The 20469-nt window shown below is 41.7% G+C and overlaps 1 protein-coding gene across 2 annotated transcripts in view; it reads right to left on the bottom strand.

Moving 5' to 3' along the window:
- nedd4l (NEDD4 like E3 ubiquitin protein ligase) overlaps positions 1–20469 on the bottom strand; it is a 391568-nt gene that overhangs the window by 188692 nt on the left and 182407 nt on the right. For both annotated transcript variants that reach the window (XM_055665427.1, XM_055665728.1), the window contains exons 4-5: positions 18401–18439; positions 14359–14412 (exon numbers count right to left, since the gene is read on the bottom strand). In XM_055665427.1, coding sequence (XP_055521402.1) covers positions 14359–14412; positions 18401–18439 — 93 coding nt within the window. The remainder of the gene's footprint in view (positions 1–14358; positions 14413–18400; positions 18440–20469) is intronic.

Here is a 20469-nt window from a genome sequence, read left to right as displayed (position 1 = left end):
TAACGTTTTAGGTTGAGACCCTTCTTCAGATTGAACAAGGATCTTGACCTGACAGGCAACAATGTTGCTACCTGTCCCACTGAGTTACTCCAGCTTTTTGTGTCTATCTCAAGTTTGGAGGTTAATTGGCTTTGGTAAAAAATTGTAAATTGTCCCAAGTGCGTAGGATAGTGTTAGTGTACAGGGTGATCGCTGGTTGGCGCGGTCTCACGGGTCAACACGGGTTACTCCGGGTACAACGGGCTTGAAATTGCCGAAGGGCTTTTTTTCAAGCTGTATCTCTAAAGTCTAAAGCTGGGCAAGAGGGCAGAGGAATGGCAAATAGAGTTTAATTGATATGGGTGTGAAGTGTTGCATTTTGGGATGTCAAAGCAGAACTTTCACAATGGTAGGACCCTTGGAGTCTTATAGAGCAGAGGAATCTAGGAGTATGTAGTTCCCTGAAGGTGGCAATGCCGGTTTTGAAGGAGGTTTTTGGCATGTGGAACAACAGAAGTCAGAGAAGTACAGAAATTGGCATGTTTTGCGACAGTTATGCCATACATTGTTGAGGCCACACTGGCAGCATTGCATTCAGTTTTGGTCAGCTGATGCCATTAAGCTGGAAAAAAGAGAAGATTTATGAGGATTTTGCCAGGACGAGGGCCTGAGCTGCAGGGAGAGGTTGGGCAGGCTAGGACTTTATTCCTTGGAGCACAGGAGGCTGAAGGATGATCTCACAGAAATATATCTAATCAGTGATGGGAATAGATCAGCCAAATGGTCAGTCTATTTTTTCCAGGGTAAGGTGAAGCATAAAATAGAGAAGGTGAGTGCATGACATCAACGTGCAAATTTCATGTGTTAAAACATGAAAATAAATCATGCAAAAAGAGATCATACACAATTTATTTTGTTAATCAAAGAAATATAGAGGCAAAACAAAGGTAGAGGGGGTTATTACAAATCAGGTGTGATCAAAATGAATGGCAGAGAAGCTCAAAGAACAAAAGTATGTTCATGGCTACTTCTTCTGACAATCTGCAAAAAGTTTTTGCATTTTTCGCAAGTTTGGCCTCCTCCTGCACCTATTTTCTATGTTTCTATTTCCACCTACTCTGAATAGATTGACAATTATTTCATCCTTAACCTTAAGGTGTCCCAGGTCCCAAAGAGATTGTCTCTAACTCTTAACATTTGAAACAATCCTTGCAAACATCTTCTTTTGTGTTCAGCTACATTCTTCATGGGATAACTTTTGAGGTCTATCACCTTTTGTCAGAACTGGCAACAAGAGTAAGCAAGCTAGTTTAAAATTGCAAAGATGGGAGATGTATATGCAGAACGAGGGGGATCTCTTTGATGATGGATGAGGCCAAATTGGTTAAACATAGCAATTGGAACAGAGAATGCTTCTTTGTCTGTGTTATGTGCTGCTGAATATAGGTCTGCAGGAAATGCCTTGCCTAATGATGTCCCTTGTACAACAGCATTACTTCCCTAGCCACGTTCCATGGGCTTGGCGGTCGGTACTCTTTTGTGAAATTAAGATATGAACCTTTAATTTATATTATTTTATTTTATATTAGCCCAAGGTTATTTATATTAACCTTATATTAATGATTTGGACGAGGGGATTGAAGGTTTTGTGGCCAAGTTTGCAAATTATATGAAAATAGGTGGAAGGGCAGGTAGTGCCGGGAGGCGGCGCGGCTCTGGCCAGCAGCGGCCTCTGCAGCCTGTCCGCGTTTTTATTATTTTTTGTCTGTGTTTCTGTGACGATTTTATGTTGGGGATGTGAAGGTGGGGGGGTGGGGGTGTGGGAGGGGGGGCCAAACTTTTGCACTGAGACCCGACCTTTTATGTCGGGTCTCAGTCGTCGTTGAAGGGTAACGGTAGTGTAGAGAAAGCAGGGATTCTGCAGAAGGTCCGGAGCGGTGGATAGGCTTGGATGCTGTGCTGCTGCTGCTGGCAGATGGAGTCGGAGGCTCTCTACAGGGTCTGTGCAGTAAACGGCTCCCTGGAGTGGAGTCATGCGGCACTTCTTTGCGGGGTAGAGCTCCTGGAGCGGGGCCTAGCACCGCTGCCCTGCGCGGCTGGAATGGCCGCGGACTCTGCGAGCGCACACCGGGGGCACCAACACCAAGACCCGGTGGCGACCTCGCACCACCCGGCGTGGCAAATGGCCGGGACAATCCCCATCGCCAGAATGACTCTGAAATCGGGGGGGGGGAGGTGCAGTGGAGAGAAAGGCCTCCATCACAGTTATGTGATGGGGTTAAATGAATTATGTTGGTGGCTGCAGAAAGGATTCCTCCAAAACAAAATTGTTCTGATTCTGATCTAGAGAAAGCAGGGATTCAGTCGAAGGATTGGATAGTGGAAAGAAAGGAATATTGTCAATGGTAGAACTTTGGTTATTTCAAGAGTGACTTGTCCCAATGGGGAGAGAAAAACGGAGTGCAAAGGTACTTGGGGGGAATGCTCTATTAAAGAAGTTTGTGATCGGTAGTAAAGAAAGCAAACTCAATGCTAGAATTTATTTCAAGAGGACTTGTATACAAAAACAGTGATGTAATGGTGAGGCTCTATAAAGAACTTTGTGAGCAATTTTGGGCACCATATCTGAGGAAGAATGTGCTGGCTCTGGAGAGGGTCCAGAGGAGGTTTGCAAGAATGATCCCAGCAATAAGTGGGTTAGCCTTTGATGAGCTTTTGTCGGCACTGGGCCTCTACTCACTGGAGTTTAGAAAAATGAGGGGGGACCTCATTGAAACATACAGAATAATGAAAGGCTTGGATAGAGAGAATGTTTCCACCAGTGGGAAAATCTAGGACTAGAGGTCATAGCCTCAGAATTAAAGGACGTTCTTTTACGAAGGAGATGAGGAGAAATTTCTTTAGTCAAAGGGTGGTGAAACTGTGGAATTCCTAGCCACAGAAGGCTATGGAGGACCAGTCAGTTGATATATTTAAGGACGAGATAGATAGATTTTTGATTAGTATAGGTGCCAGAGGTTATGGGGAGAATGCAGGAGAATGGAGTTAGGGGAGAGAGATAGATCAGCCATGATTGAATGGCGGAGTTGACTTGATGGGCCGAATGGCCTAACTCTACTCCTATCACTTATGACATGACCCTACGAACTGACAAGATGCAAAATAATACGTACAACAGATATGAATATATAATAAATATTACAAGATTTCTTAAAGACTATCTTTGGCATGTGACATAGATTAACTGTGCATGTTCATAACTTCATAAGTTCATAACTTCTAGAAGCAGAATTAGGTCATTTGGCACATCAGGTCTGCTCCACCATTCAATCATGGCTGATCTCTCATTCTCTATCGCCTATCTTTGCAACTGCATGGAAGGTGGAGCATCATGCTTCTCTCATTACACAATTCCTGCAGACCAATTAACCAAGAACATTTAATAGTGTTACTAGCAGCTGGGTGGAGATGGGTTACACATGGGCATAGTTCAAGGCAGCATCGGTTACTCCGGGTACAACGGGCTTGAAATTGCGAAGGAAACAACATTTTATTTTTCACTCTATACCTTTGGGAACGTGAAAGTGTCATACAAGGTGAATTGAGTGCAGTCTAATTTCATAGGAAAAAATTATAGGCTGAGAACCATGATTCCATAATTAAAACTCTAGGCAGTCAGCACGCAACTATTTAACTTTCATTAAAAATAAACGTGTTCATACCCATTTGATGTTAAAAAAAAAACATTCGGAATCAATGAAAAGGTGGCATATAATAATTTTTTTTTTAAGTTTTTGAAATATATCTGGTGCTTTGTTAATGCTGGCCTGCAAATGGGCTAAGCCTGAGAACTCAAGCCCTTACAATTGTTAATGACTGCAGAATTCCAGAGAGAACATCTCAAATTTCCCCACATATCACGATTGGCACAAACAACTCTGTTATGAGACAAGTGAGAGCATCGCCAAATCCCATGAACTGCCTTCCACATGAACCACCTGACAAACTGAGCAGCTGCCAAGGCAACTCCAAAGCAGCAATAGCTATTTCAAATGGACTTTGTATCATGTCAGCATCTTTTTGTACAAAAGGAAAGAATACTAACATCTCCATGTTAGAAATGGGTCATGAATTTATTTACAATCAAAATTTAACATAATTAAAACCGTAAAAAATTCTAACGTTGCTTAAGTAAAATATTCCTGAAAAGAGGATTGAAATTGAAAATCCTGATAGTGCTGATGTTGTACATCCTGCACTTTCTCTTAATATCCTGAGACCTGCCCAACTGCTTTGAATGAAATCAATATCTGGACCTTCATACCCCTCTGGGGGTGGAGAAATCTAAAGATTGACCGTCATCTGCATGAATAAATTTCTCCTCCTTTCAGTCCGAATTATTCGTTATTTAGTTTGAAACTGTAACCCCTAGTTACAGGTTTCCCAGCTGCAGAAACAATCTCCTTCCACTGTCCTTTCAAGCTCGGTAAAAAAATGTTGGTGCATTAAATAAGATCTCATCCCATTCTTCAAACTCATAGAGTACACAGACCCAACAACAACCTGGCATTCCAAGAACCAGTAGATATCAGGAAATGCAGATGCTGGTTTACAAAAAAATGCACAAAGTGTTGGGATAAGTCAGTTGGTCAGGCAGCTTGTCTGGAGAACATGGATAGGTAATGTTTGGGTCTGGATTCATCTTCAGACTGATTGTGGTGGGGGTGGGTGGGTGGGGAAGGGAAGAAAGCTGGAAGAGTGGAAGGGCATGAAATGCTTGGCAGTTGAGAGGATGCAGGTGTGTGTGAGAGAGAGAGAGTGTGTGTGTGTGTGTATGTGAGTGTGTGTGTGTGGGGGAAGATGGTTGGACAGCCATCAGGAACCAGGATAACTTCTCAGCTCATATTTAACATAAGTTCATAAGTAATAGGAGCAGAATCAGGCCACTCAGACGATCAGGTCTATTCCACCACTCAATCATGGCTGATCTATCTTTCCCTCATTCCCCATTCTCCTGCCTTCCTACCATAACCCCTGACACATGTACTAAACAAGAATTCACATACCTTCCCAGAATATATGCAGTTATTCAATCTATGGTGTCTTTCAGCGTATTCCAATGAGCTTTATTTCCTGACGTATTCCCCTCTCACTTATCAATTCCCTTATTTCTCCTACTAAAGGGTGACTCGAATAACCTACAAACCAGCATTAGTCGACTTCCTTAAAAGATTGAGGAGATTCGGTACGTCAAAGAATACTCTCTTGAACTTCTACAGGTGGAGAATAGAGAACACTGCCAATTTTTATTTGCTATGTTTTCAGGAACGATAATATGAAAGAAGGCTTGGTGATGCTGAAGGAAACAAGCCACAGAATTACATGTAGAACACACTTGACAAGAATAAGAAAATGCAAAGTAAAAATAATGCCCCTGTCCCACTTAGGAAACCTGAACGGAAACCTCTGGTGACTTTGCGCCCCACCCAAGGTTTCCTTGCGCTTCCCGGAGGTTTTTGTCAGTCTCCCTAACTGCTTCCACTACCTGCAACCTCCGGCAACCACCTGCAACCTCCGGGAACTGCACGGAAACCTTGGGTGGGGCGCAAAGTCTCCAGAGGTTTCCGTTCACGTTCCCTAAGTGGGAAAGGGGCATTATGTCATCAGCTTTATTATGTTGCAACCAACACTCAGAAAGGACAGAAAATATTTTGACCATGTCAGATTTGTGAAATTAGATATTAAATTGACAGTATTCCTCCCTGTTCATTGCATCATTAGCATCATACAATCATAAACTTCAGGCTTTTACCAAAACTACCAGAGAATTTGTCAATTTCATTCCTTCAAACTCTTCCCCCTCGATAAAATCAACACAGGAGCACCTCAAGGCTGCGTGCTCCGTCCCCTGCTCTATTCTCTCCATGCCCATGACGGGGTAGCTGGACACTATTACAATGCCATCTTTAAATTAGGGAGCGATATTACCGTTGTTGGCAAAATATTGGGCAACGGTGAGTCAGAACATAGGAGAGAAATTGCTAAGGTCATAATGCCATAAGGGATAGGAGTAGAATTAGGCCATTTGGCCCATTAGGTTTACTCCGCCATTCAATCATGGCTGATCTCTCTCCCTCCTAGCCCCATTCTCCTGCCTTCTCCCCATAATCTGATTGAACAATGCCAGAACAATCGCTCTCTCTCTCTCTCTCTCTCTCTCTCTCTCTCTCTCTCTCTCTCTCTCTCTCAACGTTAACAAGACAAAGGCGCAGATTGTTGTCTACAGTAAGGGAATGCCAGGGATCATTGGTTAGATTTAACCACAAATAATGCACAGGCATCGCAGACAGAAATTTGTGTTTCATTCCGGCCGTAATTCTAAATAACCATATATAACCATATAACAATTACAGCACGGAAACAGGCCATCTCGACCCTTCTAGTCCGTGCCAAACACGTATTCTCCCCTAGTCCCATATACCTGCGCTCAGACCATAACCGTCCATTCCTTTCCCGTCCATATAACTATCCAATTTATTTTTAAATGATAAAAACGAACCTGCCTCCACCACCTTCACTGGAAGCTCATTCCACACAGCCACCACTCTCTGAGTAAAGAAGTTCCCCCTCATGTTACCCCTAAACTTCTGTCTCTTAATTCTCAAGTCACGTCCCCTTGTTTGAATCTTCCTTACTCTCAGTGGGAAAAGCTTATCCACGTCAACTCTGTCTATCCCTCTCATCATTTTAAAGACCTCTATCAAGTCCCCCCTTAACCTTCTGCGCTCCAAAGAATAAAGCCCTAACTTGTTCAACCTTTCTCTGTAACTTAGTTGCTGAAACCCAGGCAACATTCTAGTAAATCTCCTCTGTACTCTCTCTATTTTGTTGACATCCTTCCTATAATTGGGCGACCAAAATTGTACACCATACTCCAGAATTGGCCTCACCAATGCCTTGTACAATTTTAACATTACATCACAACTTCTATACTCAATGCTCTGATTTATAAAGGCCAGCACACCAAAAGCTTTCTTTACCAAAAAAATCTACTTCATTATCCACAACCCCACCTATCTTAGTGTCATCTGCATACTTACTAATCCAATTTACCACACCATCATCCAGATCCTTGATGTACATGACAAACAACCGTGGACCCAACACAGATCCCTGTGGCACCCCACTAGTCACTGGCCTCCAACCTGACAAACAACCGGAAATTGGAACCATGTAATAGGAAGTACCCAGTAGTACACATATTAGAGTAAAAATGACATTTAACCTAAACTGATAATGGATCAAATTAAAAAAATCCAAAATAAAAATAAATATATGAATGCTTACTCCAGTTACTTTGGATTTCCAGACACAGCTTCGATCAGAGCAGTTTTGTGCTGCCTCCTGCAGTAGACGTGCAGAAGTACTGAAGGCAGCTTTCTTTCCTCGCGTATATTAAGTTATTTTGCCTTCCATTCACTTTTGGCTGCTACTGTATAGTTAATATTGCATTTTAAAACATTATCTTTCAGTTTCTGAGCTAACTTTCTGCTCATTGTGGTTGGTATGTTGGTTTTCCTTGAAATAAGATTACATCACTGTGAATGAATAAAGAGATGAAGGGAGAAACACGAACATAGTTTGAAAGGGCCCAAGATAAATTTCTATATCTCAAGCGTAAACCACATAATATTTCAAGTCTAAATGCATGCAAAGAAAATACAGTGTGGAATAAATAAAGAATCAATAGCACCTCATTTTCCATTGAATTTGTACTGTGCCATTCTAGGTGATTGGCATTCCACTGACATCAACATTCTGCAAGTCAAGCATTGCATGCTGGTTAAATACAGGTGTGTTTTTCTCTCACAGATCATAAATGCAAGCAAAAGCAATAAATCTGGAAATAGTTTCATTTCAAGTGTTGAATAATTGCCTTTGCAAATTTCCTGTGTGTTTTAACCCGCATCAATATCGAACCATTGTTAAATTCCACAAAGCCACTTCCTGAAGCACGCTAATAATATTTTGTTCACCACACTGCCCACAGTAATTGTACTGGAAATTCTCGGAACACGGTTGAGGAGGAACAAATGTTTAGTAACATTTTGCTCTCTGATTATCACTTAAATTCACTTTCTGAAAAGCGTTTGACGGCATGGGCCTCTACTCGCTGGAGTTTAGAAGGTTGAGGGGGGGGGGACCTCATTGAAACTTACAGAATAATGAAAGGCATACATAGAGTGGGTGTGGAAAGGATGTTTCCACTGGTGGGAGAGTCTAGGATCAGAGGTCATAACCTCAGAATTAAGAAAGGAGGTGAGGAAGATCTTCTTTAATCAGATGGTAGTTAATCTAAGGCAGAGATAGACACATTTTTGATTAGAACGGGTGTCAAGGGTTATGGGGAAAAGGCAGGAAAGTGAGATTAGGAGGCAGAGATTCATGATTGAATGGCGGAGCAGACTGAATGGGTTGAATGGCCAAATTCCACTCTTATAAATTGTGAACTTGTGAAAATAAAATGATTTGCCTTCTTTGAATAGATGGAAGAGAAGGCTGGCAGCAGGGGCACCGACTATAATCTTTTCACACAATCTTTAGATATGGTGCGCGAGGATGGAGGGAGACAACCATCGCTAAATTCTGCGATAAAGCTCAGCCACAACAGATCAGTTGTGAAAAGGTTCGATGCGACATCAGTCTGAGATGGGACTCTCCTATTCTCTGCAGGGAAATTCAATTCAATTCAATTCAATTCAACTTTAATGTCATCGCACGAATACAAGTATGAGTACAACGAAATGCAGTTTTGCGTCAGTCCGTAGTAGTTGTGCATAAAGAAATTAAAAAAAATAGAAAGAGAGAAGATACAGAATAATCAAAAAATACAGTATAATTAAACAATGGGGACGGAGGGACCGGAGAAATCTATCGGCGGGACTCCGAGTTCAGCAAAGTGATTGTATTATTGTAGAAGCTGTTCCTCATCCTACTAGTACGTGACCTGAGGCTCCTGTACCGCCTCCCTGATGGGAGGCGGTACAGGAGCTAAGGCCTTCAGCAATGAACTAAGGCCTTCAGCAATGATCTGTTAAGGGAACTGTGTTTAACCAATGTCATAGAATTTTCCAATGCACCACGAGGTAGAGTTGATGAGGGTAAGCAGCTGGTGTGGTGTAAATGGACTTCCAGAAGGATGCTGAAAAGGTGCAACATTAGAGCATCGTCAGCAAAGTTGAGGCACAGTGCACAAAAGAAACATTGCCAACATATGAAGCTGACCAGGTAGCCAGTCAAAGAAAGGAACCATAAGGGCACAAAGTGCTGGAGTAACTCAGTGGGTCAGGCAGTATCTCTGAGAAGCACAGATGGATGACATTTCAAACCTATCCATGTTCTGCTGAGATGCTTTTTGACCCAATCTGAGTTAGTCCAGTGCTTTGTGTCGCCTTTGTAAATCAGCGTCTGCTGTTCCTTGCATCCACAAGAGCAGGAGGAGGATTATAATGGAGTTCCTCAGGGATTGGTTTTGGAGCTATTAAAAAACCCAATATTAATGATCTCGACTTGGACCTGAAAATCATATACTGAATGTGCAGACAGGAGAATACTTGGCATTTTACCAACTGCTGGGGGATTAGTGATGAATTACAACAAGATATATGGACAGGCTCAGGAACGGATATAAACGTGACAGATAAAGTTGAATTTGCAGAAAAAGGCGAGGTGATGCATTCTTCTTATCGAGTCCACACACAAGATTAGATGTTGTTGAGCCAGAGCTGAACACACTTCTCGGCATCTGCATACAATGGTGTCTGTCTTGTCGCTTCTTGTGCTCCTTGTGGAAAGATTGGTGGAAACAGGGCCGCAACGTGAACGCTCTTCCCTTGACCCCAGGTGGTGCATTGGGTAATGAGAAGCAATATTAAAAAAAACAAGACTGTTACTAAAGAGATAAAAGAACAGGGTGACCTGGGGATATGTGTGCATACATCATCGATAGTGGTAGGACATGTTTGATAAAGCAGTTAAAGGAATGTACATTTCTCCGCTTTATCAGACAAAAATTATATAACCATATAACAATTACAGCACGGAAACAGGCCATCACGGCCCTACAAGTCCATGCCGAACAACTTTTTTTTCCCCTTAGTCCCACCTGCCTGCACTCATACCATAACCCTCCATTCCCTTCTCATCCATATGCCTATCCAATTTATTTTTAAATGATACCAATGAACCTGCCTCCACCACTTCCACTGGAAGCTCATTCCACACCGCTACCACTCTCTGAGTAAAGAAGTTCCCCCTCATATTACCCCTAAACTTCTGTCCCTTAATTCTGAAGTCATGTCCTCTTGTTTGAATCTTCCCTATTCTCAAAGGGATAAGCTTGTCCACATCAACTCTGTCTATCCCTCTCATCATTTTAAAGACCTCTATCAAGTCCCCCCTTAACCTTCTGCGCTCCAGAGAATAAAGACCTAACTTATTCAACCTATCTCTGTAACTTAGTTGTTGAAACCCAGGCAACATTCTAGTAAACCTCCTCTGTACTCTCTCTATTTTGTTGACATCCTTCCTATAATTGGGCGACCAGAATTGTACACCATACTCCAGATTTGGTCTCACCAATGCCTTGTACAATTTTAACATTACATCCCAGCTTCTATACTCAATGCTCTGGTTTATAAAGGCTAGCATACCAAAAGCTTTCTTTACCACCCTATCTATATGAGATTCCACCTTCAAGGAACTATGCACGGTTATACCCAGATCTCTCTGTTCAACTGTATTCTTCAATTCCCTACCATTTACCATGTACGTCCTATTTTGATTTGTCCTGCCAAGGTGTAGCACCTCACATTTATCAGCATTAAACTCCATCTGCCATCTTTCAACCCATTTTTTCCAAATGGCCTAAATCACTCTGTAGACTTTGGAAATCCTCTTCATTATCCACAACACCCCCTATCTTGGTATCATTTGCATACTTACTAATCCAATTTACCACACCTTCATCCAGATCATTGATGTACATGACAAACAACAAAGGACCCAACACAGATCCCTGAGGCACCCCACTAGTCACCTGCCTCCAACCCGATAAACAGCCATCCACCATTACCCTCTGGCTTCTCCCATTCAGCCACTGTCGAATCCATCTTGCTATTCCTGCATTTATACCCAACAGTTGAACCTTCTTAACCAACCTTCCATGAGGAACCTTGTCAAAGGCCTTACTAAAGTCCATATAGACAACATCACTATTTTATCACTATTATAGAAACATAGAAATTAGGTGCAGGAGTAGGCCATTCGGCCCTTCGAGCCTGCACAGCCATTTAATATGATCATGGCTGATCATCCAACTCAGTATCCCGTACCTGCCCTCTCTCCACACCCTCTGATCCCCCCGGCCACAAGGGCCACATCTAACTCCCTCTTAAATATAGCCAATGAACTGGCCTCAACTACCCTCTGTGGCAGAGAGTTCCAGAGATTCACCACTCTCTGTGGGAAAAAAGTTCTCCTCATCTCGGTTTTAAAGGATTTCCCCCTTATCCTTAAGCTGTGACCCCTTGTCCCGGACTTCCCCAACATCGGGAACAATCTTCCTGCATCTAGCCTGTCCAACCCCTTAAGAATTTTGTAAGTTTCTATAAGATCCCCTCTCAATCTCCTAAATTCTAGAGAGTATAAACCAAGTCTATCCAGTCTTTCTTCATAAGACAGTCCTGACATCCCAGGAATCAGTCTGGTGAACCTTCTCTGCACTCCCTCTATGGCAATAATGTCCTTCCTCAGATTTGGAGACCAAAACTGCACGCAATACTCCAGGTGTGGTCTCACCAAGACCCTATACAACTGCAGTAGAACCTCCCTGCTCCTATACTCAAATCCTCTTGCTATGAAAGCCAACATGCCATTCGCTTTCTTTACTGCCTGCTGCACCTGCATGCCCACCTTCAATGACTGGTGTACCATGACACCCAGGTCTCGCTGCATCTCCCCCTTTCCCAATCGGCCACCGTTTAGATAATAATCTGCTTTCCCGTTTTTGCCACCAAAATGGATAACCTCACATTTATCCACATTAAACTGCATCTGCCAAACATTTGCCCACTCACCCAGCCTATCCAAGTCACCTTGCAGTCTCCTAGCATCCTCCTCACACCTAACACTGCCCCCCAGCTTAGTGTCATCCGCAAACCTGGAGATATTGCCTTCAATTCCCTCATCCAGATCATTAATATATATTGTAAATAGCTGGGGTCCCAGTACTGAGCCTTGGGGTACCCCACTAGTCACTGCCTGCCATTGTGAAAAGGACCTGTTTACTTATAAAAGCAGGGGCATCATTACAGGCCTTTATACAACACTGGGCTGGGCCTTACCTGGAATATTGTGTCCAATTCTAAGTCACTGCATTATAGGAAGGGCATGAGGGGTTTCGTGGGGGTCCAGAAATGGACCCCACGAAAATTGTTCCCGAGATGAGCAATAGCAAATACATGGATGGATCTAAAAGAATAGGACTACATTCTTTGGACATAAAGAGGAGATCTGATAAAAGTACATACAATGATGAAGTGCCATATATAGTAAGAGGTTCCTCCTTGGTCATGGACTAAAGATCACTAGTATAAAAGACAGAGCAGCAGAATTGAGAATGACGAGTGAAAATGTTATATGCAACATGTGATAACGTCTGGAATACAATCTGGCTTTCATGACAGAATTTGCAGTCTGCCATATTTCTGACATAAGAGGAGGCCATTTCAACCCATTATGTCTGTCAGCTCCAAGAGTAATCTCATGCCCAATTCACCAGGTCAGGGAGGAACTTGCAAGTTGCTAAGGTAGACAGCAATCATGAATGTGAAGGACCAAATGAGCCCCTTCTGTGCTGTGACCATTCTACTCATCTCTGTTATTTCCATGATTGATCCACAAACCCATCGAAATGGAAGCAGGAAAGACCATGAATGAGTCTTGTCATAACTCACACACCAAAGTATTAGTTATTCTGCCTTCGGGACTAGTAATGTAATATCACAGCTATGTAATACACTTAGGTTGAAGCGTAGAAAACATTTCGCAAATAAATCAACATTTTTCTTTCATGTTATAGAATAGCATAACTTTGAAACTATAGCCCCAGTTTTGCAGCTGGAAAACTGTGATATGTAATCTTGGCGTGGAAACTTATGGATAACTGACCATTCAAGAAAATGCTGAAGCTTTTGAGATCTGCACAAGAAATTGGTCCTTTTTTGTCACAGCCGTACTTTCAGGGGGCTGAACCAATGAAATTTCAAGGTTATTCGGAATGGGTCGGGTACTTTTTGGCGTTGCCATTTCGGCGCCGCTGTTTCGGCGCCTCTGTTTATAATACCTGTACTAACCCTAACCCTATTAAATGGCGGCGCCAAAACGGCAGCGCCAAATGGTACCATTCCGATTCGGAATTGCTGTAAAATGTGTTACACAAAGTGCCGATGAGTTTTTAAATGGTAAACTATGCAGTAAATGTTTTGTCAAATCACACTCACCTTGCAGAGAAAAGCCAAGCTCTTTGTGGGCCGTATTGTCTTCAGACAAATATTTAATCCTCAAAGAATTTCATATGAAAACATTGGTATTTATTTGTGGCAATTCAGCTTTGTGCTCATTCTAAACTTAATTTGGCCTGCTGCAGAATAGTTAGAAATGCTTGCAAAAATGTATTTTTCTTCTATGATTTCTGTTTAAGACTTTTTTTGAAGATGATTGGCCACTGTCACCTTGAAGACATCAATGTTGCTGGATGTTAGAAAACCTGCCATGATGACACAGACCTACATCATTAAAAGCAATATATTGTAGAATACTGGATCCTAATGGATACCCTTCTTCAAAATCAACAACAAGCTTTACCAGTTAGCTGTTCACCATATAATCCAGGTCATTAAAGTTTCTTGTCTGAAGAAGGGTCCAGACCCAAAATGTCATCTATTCCTTTTCTCCAGAGATGCTTCCTGAACCGCTGTGTTACTCCAGTATTTTGTGTCTATAGTTGGTATAAACCACCATCTGCAGTTCCTTCCTGCACATTAAAGTTTTCTGAAAGCTTTCCTCCCCCTTCTCCATACCCTCCTTGGAAGAGAGATCTAAGCAAGTGCTTGAATAAATTAAAACCATGGTAATTTGCAAATGAATTAAACTAAGAAATAAACAATAAGACATTTTACCAATAAAACAAAGAAGCCAGAAAGACGAGCCTGACGAAACATTGCCTTGGCATTGCTTATGCAAACAAAATTGCCAGAAAAGATGATTAGCCCTCTCAAAATCAACCAAAATTGGACAAAACATCTTCACATTACTCACCAGGCGGTTTTCATCGAAGACTTCAAACAGCAGCCTGTGATTTTGGGGATTGACCTGTAATTTATGTAATTAATATTACTGCTCAGACAATATCACACTTTTCTCACTTGCCATTTTCAACACAAACTCAAATATTGACACGCATATTTCCTCCCATCCATCAGCCCTCGGGCTCCTCCACCTCCTTTTTCCTTTCTTCTTCTCCCCCCCCCCCCAACCCCCCCATCAGTCTGAAGAAGGGTTTTGGCCTGAAACGTTGCCTATTTCCTTCGCTCCATAGATGCTGCTGCACCCGCTGAGTTTCTCCAGCATTTTTGTGTACCTTCCATAATATTATTTATTGTTTTGCACTCCACCTAGTGGCAGTATTAAGGAGCTACCGTCAACGGTTCCATAAAAGATTCCGTGTGGTTTTTTCCTTCTATTAATGCAAGTGCCATTATATTGCTGTACAAGAAGGGAGCAAAGCAGAAGAGTGAGAACTATAGCCTGACTTCAGTAGTTGGTAAGATTTTAGAATCCATTATAAAGGATACGTTTTCGAAGTGATGATAAAATAAGCCAGTCAGCATGGTTTTGTAAAGGGGAGATCTTGCCTGACGAATCTGGCTGGAATTCTTTGACGAAGTAAATAGCAGGAAAGACAAAGAAGTGTCTGTGGATGTTGTTTATCTAGATTTTCTGAAGATTTTCACATTTGACAAGGCGTCGAACGTGAGGCTGCTAAAGAAGATGAGAGCCCATGGTATCAAAGGGAAAATACTAGCATGGACCGCAGGTTGGCTGGATGGCAGAAGGCAAAGAATAGCTATAATTGGGGCTTTTACTGGTTAGCTGCCAGTGACTAGCAGAGTTCCACAGGGGTCAGTGCTGGGGCCGCTACTCTTCACGTTATACATGAATCATTTGGATGAGGAGACTGAAGGCTTTGTGGCCAAGTTTGCAGATGATATGAAGATAGGTGGAGTAGCAGGTTGTGTAGAAAAAGCAGGGACTCTGCAGAAGGACTTGGACATGTTGGAAGAGTGGGCAGATGGAATACAGCGCAGCAAAGGGTGGAGCCATGCATTTTGGTAGCAGGAGTAAAGGCGTAGGCTATTTTCTAAATGGGGAGAGAATTCAAAAATCGGAGGTGCAAAGGTATTTGGGAGTGCTGGTGCAGGATCCCCAAAATGTTAATTAGCAAGTCGAATCAGTAAGGAAGGCAAACACAATTCCAGTAGTTATTTAAAGAGGACTAGAGTACAAAAACAGGAATGTCATGCTGAGGCTTTACAAGGCACTGATCAGACTGCATTTGGAGTATTGTGAACAATTTCAAGGTTTCAAGGTCAAGGTGAGTTTATTGTCACATGTACCAATTAAGGTACAGTGACATTTTGGGCCCCATATCTGAGGAAGGATGTGCTGGTGCTGGAGATGGTCCAGAGGTGATTTACGAGAATGATCCCAGGAATGAGTGGGTTAACATATGATGAACGTTTGACAGCACTGGGCCACCAACCGCTGGAGTTTAGAAGAATGAGGGGGGAACCTCATTGAAATGTACTGAATAGTGAAAGGCCTGGATAGAGTGGATGTGGAGAAGATGTTTCCATTAGTGGGAGAGTCGAGGATGGGAGGTCATAGCCTCAAAATTAAAGGACTTTCCATTAGGAAGGATATGAGGAGGAATTTCTTTAGTCAGAGGGTGGTGAATCTGTGGAATTAATTGCCACAGAAGGTTATGGAGACCAAGTCAATCGATATTTTTAAACCAGAGATAGATAGATTCTTGATTAGTACGGGTGTCAGTGGTTATGGGAAAAAGGCAGGGGAAGATAGAGGGAAATGTAAGATAAGAGGGAAAGATAGATCAGGCCTGCTGGAATGGTCAGCCGTCTTGATGAACCGAATGGCCTAATTCTGCTCCTATACTTATGAACACTCAATTATTTGTTCACTGACCCCCAGTAACCAACATTGCTGTGATGTTATTTATAAGAGTGTTTTTTTTTTTTAACTCTTTTCACCCTTGGTCATTGTTTTCAGCAAAGATTTCTACCTTTTGCTACTCCTTGCTAACCTCCTTAATTTTAGGTAGACTACCCATTATTACCCTGCCTTAACTGTATCGATGCTTCTTTATCCTATCAAATTGGTTAATTTTTACAAATTCAGGTTACCCCAATTAATCGTTCAACATTTATATTTGTTCCAAAGTACTTCTCTTGCCTTTTAAAAATTAATTGAAAATATATGTCCTCATCTTTTAGTTTTCATTTCTGACGTATCTAGAATTTAATGATATGGTATGCATGCTCAACTCAGTTTGGCTTAGGTTTCGATTTTCATGAAGCAATAGACAAAATTGTGATAATAAATGTCCTTTGTATCCTTTGCACAAAAGACAATAGGTGCATGAGTAGGCCATTCGGCCCTTCGAGCCGGCACCGCCATTCAATGTGATCATGGCTGATCATCCCCAATCAGTACCCCGTTCCTGCCTTCTCCCCATATTCCCTGACTCCGCTATCTTTAAGAGCCCTATATAGGTCTCTCTTGAAAGTACCCAGAGAACCGGCCTCCACCGCCCTCTGAGGCAGAGGATTCCACACTCACAACTCTCTGTGAGAAAAAGTTTCCTCGTCTCCGTTCTAAATGGCTTACCCCTTATTCTTAAAACTGTGACCCCTGGTTCTGGACTCCCTCAACATCGGGTACATGTTTCCTGCCTCTAGCGTGTCCAAGCCCTTAATAATCTTATATGTTTCAATAAGATATCCTCTCATCCTTCTAAACTCCAGAGTGTACAAGTCCAGCTGCTCCATTCTCTCAGCATATGACATCCGCCATCCTGGGAATGAACCTTATAAACCTACGCTGCACTCCCTCAAAGCATTTTCAAAACTCAAAACTAATTGTTTAAATTGAAACAATCCAGGCCATTCACGTCCTCGCAACCTATAATAAAATTAATGCTCAGCCATCAAGTGGAATTAGTCCACAAAGCACTTAGCACTGGAAGATAAAGCCAAATGAACAACTTCAAGAATAATGCCATCTGTCATGACTGGTCTTTATTCCATTCCTATGTAGAAAGGTAGCGTGGAGGAGTTGCTGCAGCATTGACCACAATGATGATCAACAACAACAAAAAAAATCAGGAATTTGAAGAAAGAACAAAACATGGGTCCTCTAGTTTGGAATCACTCCAGGGTCACTTCACAACTCCAACTGGATACCAAACCATTATGGACTTTACATTACCACGGTTGCTCTACATACAAGTTTTGGGCTAGTTTACTGATTATTTATTGTATATTTAATGTTGTGCTGCATCTAATGTGCCTATAAAGCTGTAGCACGTAAGAATGGAATTGTTCAAGAAGGAACTGCAGATGCTGGAAAATCAAAGGTGGACAAAATGTAATTGTTATGGTTCATATCCAGTGCAAATGGTAAATTAACACTCATTGTTCTTAATATTGTCCAATGTTGAATCAAGCTGAATCAAATTGAACATTTTGCTGTTTTAAATTGACCAGCAAAATGATGACTTTTGCCAATGAGGGAGCAGAACTTCTAAACTGAATGATATGTTATTGATTCAAATTGTCACCAAAATATACAATATTTAGTTTAGTATATTGTCACCTGCACTGAAATGCAGTGAAAAGCTTCTTTGTTTTCTCAAATGTCGACACTGATGTAAAGATGATTTTCCAACATTGACTGGTTTTCATTCAACTGAGTTGCTTAGATTGAAAAAAAATCTGTTAGATAAAAGTGCTGGAGAAACTCAGCGTGTGAGGCAGCATCTATGGAGCGAAGGAAATAGGCAACATTTCGGGCCGAAACCCTTCTTCACTTTTGTTTGGGATTTTGGTGATCTAATTGGATTTTTTAATTTTCACTGTGGCATTTCAACAAACTTTGTCTGCATCATTAAGCATTGAGTTTATCATTCTAGAGCTATTATATAGCCACAAAATGAACACGTATACAGAGTCAGTCATTTATTGCCAAAAGAAAAATAATGAAGAGCTTTATTATCACTTACCCTGAAAAGGAATTCTTCATTCCATTTTGGATTCAGTGACTGCAAAAGAAAATTGAAGATATTAATGTTGCTTCTGCATGTCAATACAAATAACCTCAAAAGTTATCCATCTCCTGGATAAAAAAGTATCTAATTGCAGTAACCAAAGAGAAAGCTTGCACTTGTGTTAGCCAGTGAATATTTCACTTCCCACTTGACAAGAACAGACACAAATCACACTTGCTTAATAGTAATCTAATGCTGACAGTATTTTGTGGAAAGGATGACAGTGAATTCAAGCTGCAATAAAGGAAAAGATACCGAAACACAGTACAAATGTATTGTGGAAGCATCTACAATTAAATGCTTTAATCAAATTCAAAAAATATATTACTCAAGAAATATATTACTCAAGAAATATTTTTTAAAAGCAACACCACACAAGTGATGTCAAATGCCTGAAAATAATCATACCATTAACCAATAACTGGCACCTAGGCTGCAAATTCATGCAGGCAGCTCATTATAACTAATGACTTCAGCATAGCATGCAGCCTGTACAAACTGCACTCCACATTGTATTCTCATTCAACAAGGGTTCAAATGAGCAAGACGGTGGCACTTTGAAACAACACTACAATATTTAAAGTGTAGGAAGGAACTGCAAATGCTGGTTTACACCGAAGATAAACACAAAATGCTGGGGTAAATCAGCGAGACAGGCGGGATAGACAGTATGGGTGACATTTCGGGTCGAGACCCTTCTTCAGACCCAAATGTCCAGCATATATGGTGTCTGTCCACAATATTTAAATCTTGCCTGCCACACTTTAGGAGGTGCACTAAATGGAATGGACTGAAGGTGGAAGGCAGGAGAGAAGAGAACAGAGGAGACTTTAGCATTACATTTCGTTCAACCATAACTTTAGGAACAGGAATAGGCTGCTTGCCCCTCAAGCCAAAACCACTTTCTCCAGCTGGTGTAAGTGCAATCTCAGTTCTGCATTCCAAACCATCTGCAGTAACCTTTCACTCCTTTGCTTATCAGATGTTCATTTACATCTGCCTTTGGAACATTCAAAGACTGCTTTTACAGCCCTTAGAGGAATAGTGTACCAAAGACTCAAACTGCAAAGGAAAAAAAATATTGCTGGTGGGGATTCTCATTAATAGGATGCCACGTTCTTGAGGCAGCATCCCAAATAACCATAACCATATAACCATATAACAATTACAGCACGGAAACAGGCCATCTCGACCCTTCTAGTCCGTGCCGAACACATATTCTCCCCTAGTCCCATATACTTGCACTCAGACCATAATCCTCCATTCCTTTCCCGTCCATATAACTATCCAATTTCATTTTAAATGATAAAAACAAACCTGCCTCCACCACCTTCACTGGAAGCTCATTCCACACAGCCACCACTCTCTGAGTAAAGAAGTTCCCCCTCATGTTACCCCTAAACTTCAGTCCCTTAATTCTCAAATAAATGCTTTCAATGGAGGAGAGAGTTGTGCCTGAGATGGACAGGGATGCGTACACCACTCTCTGCAGTATTTGTGTTCCTGTGCATTGGTATTGCCGTAGCAAGCCACGATGCAACCAGTTAGGATACTTTCTACAGGACAAAAATAGAACTTTGTTTGAATATTCGGAGACATGTCGAATCTGTTTACACCTCTACGTAAGTTGAGGCGCCGGCATGGTTTCTTTGTAATTAATCAAATGTTCATGCCTTATTGGAAACGGGTGTTTCATAGCCATCAAGAGGCTGGTGAAGTGGGAATATTATAGCTATAATAGAAACATGGCTGAGTGAAGGGCAGGACTGACAGCTCAATGTTCCAGGATATAGATGCGACCCCTGTGATAGAGATCCAGGCAAGATAGAAGGGGGAGATGTCCTTTTGATTGGGAAAGGATAACTACTCCTTTACTTAGAAAATACTTAGTGAGACTTCATTGAGTGAACTTAAAAAACTGGAAGGGAATAATCATTTTGATGGGACTGTATTACATGCCACACAATAATGAGTGGGAATAAGAGGAGCAGATGTGTCGAGAGTTGGCAGACAATAGAAAAAAT

Source organism: Leucoraja erinacea, chromosome 1 (genome assembly GCF_028641065.1).
Source record: "Leucoraja erinacea ecotype New England chromosome 1, Leri_hhj_1, whole genome shotgun sequence".
Lineage (NCBI taxonomy): Eukaryota > Metazoa > Chordata > Chondrichthyes > Rajiformes > Rajidae > Leucoraja > Leucoraja erinaceus.
Note: the sequence above shows the minus strand (reverse complement) of the source record. Positions and strands in the feature narration are given on the sequence as shown.